This window comes from Alligator sinensis, unplaced genomic scaffold, assembly GCF_000455745.1.
Source record: "Alligator sinensis unplaced genomic scaffold, ASM45574v1 scaffold160_2, whole genome shotgun sequence".
Lineage (NCBI taxonomy): Eukaryota > Metazoa > Chordata > Crocodylia > Alligatoridae > Alligator > Alligator sinensis.
In genome coordinates this window covers 203,692-210,498 of record NW_005842717.1, presented here as the reverse complement: position 1 = coordinate 210,498, position 6,807 = coordinate 203,692, and the positions used below count along the sequence as shown (strand labels likewise).

Below are 6,807 nucleotides of genomic sequence, written 5' to 3'. Positions count from 1 at the left end.
AAGAGCGCGCCGGCGTTTGCGCCGGCGTTCGCGCAAGGCGGGCGTGAGGGAGCTGCACAGGGTAGCTCCTCCAGGGAGTAGGCAGCGGGCGCACCTCTGCAGTCATGGTGATGCAGACGCGGAGAGCAGCTGCCAGGGACCCTGCCCGGGGGCTGCCGCCTACCATGGGTTCTTCTGAGGCCTCCACCCAGACGGAGCTCATGGTGGAGTCGGTGGCCCCTTGCCCCTCTGTCTGCGGAGGGGGCTTAGAGGCTTAGGCTTACTTAAGATGGTAGGAAGGGCTTAGTGTCTGAAAGTCCCCTAAGTTCAGAAAAGAGCTGAACTACTGAATTAAGCAGTATTGGACACCATCCCATAAGGATAAGAACAGACTGAGGACACTCAGGACATCTTTCTTGATGAGGTCAAGATGGGTTGGTACCAGCCTCCAAAGGGCAGTTTTCTGCACCTTCACAGCATCAGTGTAATCGATCAGCAAGACTGTGGTTTTGGGCAGTGGCATAAGTCGGGCAGAGCAAACATGGCAACCAGCCTGGGCGCTGACTTGGGGTGGGATGGGTGGGACAGGGGAAGGACAAGCAAAAAAAGTGGTTGTTGACAGCTATGTGATTGCAATTGTAAACTGCAGCAGCAACTGGAAGTCACTGCTGCCCCTGTGTACCGGGCACCTGGCTAGGTCCCTATGCTGCTGGTTTTGACACTTGGTAAAGTCCTTCTGTAACCCAAAACTAGTATAAGAATGGAGCTATAGTGGCTGTTGACTCACTGTGTATCTCGCGCAGACTTGTAATCAACCTAAACTAGTGATTAGTGAAAAGATGCCTAGCAAGCTAAGTTTATGCCTCTTCTCTGTTACCGTGTGTGCTTAGCACTGCTACAGGTATCATTAAAGCTCTCCCTGAGTAGCACCAAGGGCCTAGAATGGTATAAACTCAAGTATATGCTCTGAGAACCTAATCAGCATGTGCATGCTGGTTTTGTCATTTGGATATTTGCATTGTAGGTATTTGCACAAGTGAATATTAAATTTGGTGGCATCACTTCTATAAGTTTGGTCAGACTTTCAGGTAACTACATGTAACCACATATAAAAAGTTACTTGTATGTAGTATACTATAGTTACTTTTTCTTCCTGTACATTACCTCTTCACTTAAAGCCATGTTCCTTATTCTGGCATGCCTGTGGGTATCAGGGGGGGGGGTGGGACTTTATGTCAAGGAGCACTACACATCCTCTGCCAGCAGTATGGGGTCAGGGGAAGGGCGAGCTGAAGTGCTCTGGGTCAAGATCCAGGGGGGGCAAGGCGAGAGGGATTTGACGGTGGGGGTCTATTACAGACCCCCCAATCAGGAGGAGGAGCTGGACAGGGAATTTTCAGGCCAGCTTGCGGAGACACTAAAAGCAAGGGATGTAGTTGTCATGGGCGATTTTAATTACCCGGACATCTGCTGGGAGGAGCAGTCAGCCGGGACGGACCGCTCCAGGAGGTTCTTGGCCGAGTTGCAGGACCTCCACTTGATTCAGGAGGTGCACAGTCCCACCAGAGGAGATGCTCTGCTGGACCTGGTCCTGGCCGCAGGCGACGACCTGGTAAGAGGCCTCCAGGTTCTTGACCACCTGGGCAATAGTGATCATCGCGTGCTGGAATTCACCATCCAGCGTAGAGTGTCAAGGGCCCGCAGCAAGGTGGTGGCCCTAGACTTCAGGAGGGCCAACTTCAGTGAGATGAGGAGATTAGTGGGAGAGGAACTGGGGTCCTTGAGGGCAGAGGAACTCAGCGTCCAAGAGGAGTGGTCGTTCCTTAAGGAAACGATACTCGGGGCCCAAGGGGTGTCCATCCCGACAAGAAGCAAGGCGGGCAGGAGTGTCCAAAAGCCCCCCTGGCTCACCAAGGGTGTCCGGGAATGCCTGCTTGCCAAAAGGGTGGCGTACGCCCGGTGGAAGGGGGGTGTAATCTCCAAAGAGGAGTATACCTCCTCTGCTCGGGCCTGCAGGCGGGCTGTTAGGAAGGCCAAGGCGGAGATAGAGCTCGGATTAGCGTCCAGGATTAAGGATAACAAAAAGTCCTTTTTCAAATATATTGGGAGGATGAAGAAGGCGCCGGGTAATGTGGGGCCCCTGCAGGATATGCGGGGCAATCTGGTGGTTGCGTCAGAGGATAAAGCGGACCTCTTTAACCAATTCTTCACCTCCGTTTTCTTGTGCAGGGACCGGGACTTCCCTGCTGTGATAGAAGCCGGACGCGAGGGGATCGCCTTCAGACCTCAGGTTGGGGAGGACCGGGTTAGAGAGCTTCTGGAGGGGCTGGACGCGTTCAAGTCAGCGGGTCCGGATGCTCTCCACCCCAGGGTGCTGAGGGAGCTGGCTGGGGTTATTGCAGGGCCCCTGGCACGGCTCTACGAGCGATCGTGGTGCTTGGGCCAGGTGCCAGACGATTGGAAGGTAGCTAATGTGGTCCCCATCTTCAAAAAAGGGAAAAGGGAGGACCCGGGCAATTATAGGCCCGTCAGTCTTACCTCAATCCTGGGGAAGCTCTTTGAGAAGATCATCAAGGAGCACATTTGTGATGGGCCGGCATCCGAGATGATGCTCAGGGGCAATCAGCATGGATTTATTAGGGGGAGATCATGTCAGACCAACCTGATTGCCTTTTATGATCAGGTCACAAAGGCCATGGATGCAGGTGTCGCGGTGGATGTAGTCTTTCTGGACTTCAGCAAGGCCTTTGACACCGTCTCTCACCCCATCCTAATTAATAAACTAGGCGACTGTGGCATAGATGCCTACACGGTCAGATGGATTGCAGATTGGCTGAAGGGTCGCACTCAGAGGGTGGTGGTGGATGGATCATATTCGACTTGGGGGGAGGTGGGTAGTGGAGTCCCCCAGGGCTCGGTCCTGGGGCCTGCGCTGTTCAATTTCTTCATCAGCGATCTTGATGTTGGGGTGGAGAGCAACCTGTTTAAATTCGCTGATGACACCAAAATTTGGGGGGAGGTGAGCACGCTAGCAGGGAGAGAGAGATTGCAGAAGGATCTGGATAGGTTACAGGGGTGGGCAGACAGGAACAGGATGCGTTTCAATACGGACAAGTGCAGGGTGCTGCACTTGGGTAGTAGGAACCAGCAGCACACTTATACGATGGGGAACTCCCTACTTGAGAGCACGGAGGCGGAAAGGGATCTTGGTGTCATTATTGACTCCAAGATGAACATGGGCCGACAATGCGAGGTCATGGTTGGCAGGGCTAACCGGACCTTGTCGTGCATCCACAGGTGCATCTCGAGTAGAGCCAGGGAGGTGATCCTCCCCCTCTATGCGACGCTGGTCAGGCCGCAGCTGGAGTATTGTGTCCAGTTCTGTGCGCCCCATTTCAGGAGGGATGTGGACAACATGGAGAGGGTCCAGAGGAGGGCCACCCGCATGATCCGGGGACAACAGGGCAGACCCTACAGTGAGAGACTGCGGGACTTGAACCTATTCAGCCTCCACAAGAGAAGGCTGAGGGGGGACCTGGTGACCGTCTATAAACTCACTAGGGGGAACCAGAAGGGTTTGGGGGAGACGCTGTTTCCCCTAGCCCCTGCTGGCATAACAAGGAATAATGGGCACAAGTTGATGGAGAGGAGGTACAGATTGGACATCCGAAAAAACTACTTCACAGTTAGGGCGGCTAGGAGCTGGAACCAACTTCCAAGGGAGGTGGTGCTGGCCCCTACCCTGGGGATCTTTAAGAAGAGGCTGGATACTTACCTGGCTGGACTCATTTGAGTCCCGTTTTTGTTTTTAGGGTGAGTGGTTTTGTTTTGTTTTTTTTGGGTTGTTCTCCCGCCCTGGCGGGGGGTCGGGCTAGAAGATCTATTAGGTCCCTTCCGACCCTGAAACTATGAAACTATGAGTCAGTGCTTGAGCTGTAAAGGACCGGTTTGAAATTTGAGGAACACACATTTAAGACCAGTAACAGTTTACTCTTCCTTATGATGAAACCATGAGCAAAAATCTTGTATTATAGCCTTAGGGTCTAGCAAGGCCAATGCCTGGATCCCATTTCCAATTAGAAATGGCAAAAAGCCTATTTTCCAAGCTCTGAGGCTCACAACAATTACAACTGCACTTTTTTTACATGCTTTCCAAGCCAACAATAGACCAAAAGATAACAGGGTCATATAAAAAAAAAACAACCAATGCCTAATTTAACCCTAGGCATACGTCAGAAGCCTTCAGTGGCATTGATGAACAGAGACATGCAGTTAAATTTCTGGAAGCTGCATGGATATTCCATAGTGTTCTGTAGAAAATTATTTCAGCACTTGTGATGCAGGAATTTAGGTTGTTCAAATTTGGAAATGTTTTAATAAGAAAAAAAAGGTTATTTTCCACACTGAAATATTATGCTATTTTCATCGGTTTTCTCATGCTCTGGGACTGACCTCATTCTCAAATCACACATTAGGTAGTATTTTGTTGAATCTGAGGAAACTGAAGACTAGATGGATAGGAAACAGACCATTATTTGAGAAAATAAATCTCTTGTATTATTTCCTGAACTTGTCCGTTGAGGTTTGACAAGACGAAGGATATAGGGAAGGCATCTTTCATTGGTCTATCTTTGTGGCTCCCTCTACACCTTACAGGTATTGTGCAATTAGCTGATTAATTGTGCAATTAACTGAAACTGGCTACATGTGCAAAGTACCTATCATGCCATAAAAAGGTGGAACCAGCTAAAGTTAAACCTCAAAAACATGTACTGGCTGGTTGGTATCCAACTTTAATGTGCACATGTAGCAGGGTCTCCCCTGCAGCTGGGAGCCCTGTCAGCTGACCAGGTTCCCAGCAGCAGAGATGTACCCAGCAGCTGGGACTGGGAGACTGCAGCAGCTTCATCTCCCAGCCATGGGGGTGTGTGGGGCATGACAAAAGGTGCGATTGTGTGGACTGTACATTAGATCCCATCGCACCTTTACCTACACATGTAGCGGGCCCTGTGTCTCAAAAATTTGTTATACTGAAGACTTGCTGAATACAGAGCAGAATCTATATGAAAGCAACAAAAAGCTAACATGAACGTAACTCTCTATTTCATGCACATTATTATATGCATACATAAAATGCATATACATACATCGTTACTGCAATTATTACTTACATATACTTTACCGCATGATACTATTATAATCTAAAATAAAAAAAAATTTGAGAGTGAAAGTCATAGTATATATTTTGGTTCTAATTGCCGCTAGAGTCTCTCATCTGATCTGGACTAAAACAAATTTTCCAACACTTGAACTGCTTAAAATCTTTTAGGACAGGGGTTGGCAACCTGGGGCCCATGGGTTGGATCTAACCTCCTAAGGTCAAATCTGGTCCATATTTTAATCATGACAATCCCCAGCCATTTGATTCGGTCTATATTTTGCTAATGACATGCTTCTTGCATCTGGCCACTCTAGCCAGCTGCTCCAGATTTCGAGGAGAGCTGTTCTTACTCACTGCAGCCTCTATTCACCCTCCCTGGAGAGGCTAGAGGGAAGCGGTGGCCTGCGGCACCAGCTGGGTTGCAAGCTGCAACCTGCATTAATGAAAGGCTGACAATCCATGTTTTAAGACATTTTGCAGAAGGGGGAAGGGAACATTTTATAGTGTTCTGTGTACACATAGTATAATTACAGCACAAATTGCAGCGCTGCATCTTTATTTGTTTGCTCCATTGCTGTGCTTTACCTACAAACTGAAGTGGTCACCTTTTAGGGATTTCAGTATCAGCACCTATTCAGAATGGTTTTCTTCTTTTTTGGCTAAAAACCAGCACAGCAGCACTTGCAATAGTAGCTGTTCTGGCAGAGAGGTCTGTGCAGAAGAAACCTGGCTGAGGTTAAAATTAATACATCTGCTGATAATGCAGGCAGTTTACAATCCTGGGTTGAATTTAGATGTGGGCATCCTGTCTAAAGCCTATACACAACATAGGTTATGTAGTTTTTCTACCATCAGTCTCCATAAATGTGGGCACTCTTGCTTGTTTACATCTCCCCAAACCCTGATGCTCTGGATTTTTTTTTTGCCCAGGTCTTTGTGTATGTATTTCATATTGGAAACTGAACAAGTTTCCTCTACCCTGCTGCTATAAAGGTGCTAAAAAGTTCTAATCTGTTAGGGTTTAGGAACTCCACATGGCAGCTGCACTCTGCTACTTGACAGCTCATGAACAAATGTTGAAGTCCAGATAGCTGAGAAGTCATGGTAAGAAAGGGAAGCTGTATCTCCAATTTTGACACAAACTAAGAAACCAGAAGATTCACAAAGTGCAAGTTTATGAACTACTGTTTTAAATGATAAAGCTCTTTAAATTCTTTTATGAAACAATGGACTCAAGTTTAGAAACAACAAGAAAAGTCAGATGACTAATATGATCTTCTGAAATACTTTACATTACAACACTCCAATTTATGCACCATTTGAGCATACATAATCATAGCTTGAAAGACATGAAGGAAATGATCTAGAACAGGGCAGTCCAACCTCTTGGGCTGCTACACAAGCATTCCCTGCCCCTGCATCCCACATACACTGCACGAGTCCCCAAGACGCATACATGTAAGCTAGGCAGGCCCCCTAAACACTAGGGGTTCACCGATATTTAGGCTGATACCAAGGGCCGATTTTTAACAAGCCATATCGGCCAATACCAGTCCAATAGCTGATACAAAGCCTGCATCAGATAGAGCCACCCCAAAATTCCCTCTAGCCATCCCTCCCAGTGCCGCTGCTGCCACCCCGCCCCTGCTGCCCAAAGCACAGCCCCC

General features: G+C 48.5%; 1 protein-coding gene across 1 annotated transcript in view; it reads right to left on the bottom strand.

The window, feature by feature from the left end:
• Nucleotides 1-202, bottom strand: part of NAA15 (N(alpha)-acetyltransferase 15, NatA auxiliary subunit) — a 47,583-nt gene extending 47,381 nt beyond the window's left edge. Inside the window, exon 1 of the mRNA XM_006034270.3 lies at nt 164-202. Within this exon, the coding sequence (XP_006034332.1) occupies nt 164-202 (39 nt within the window). The remainder of the gene's footprint in view (nt 1-163) is intronic.
• Between the last annotated feature and the right edge of the window lie 6,605 nt (nt 203-6,807).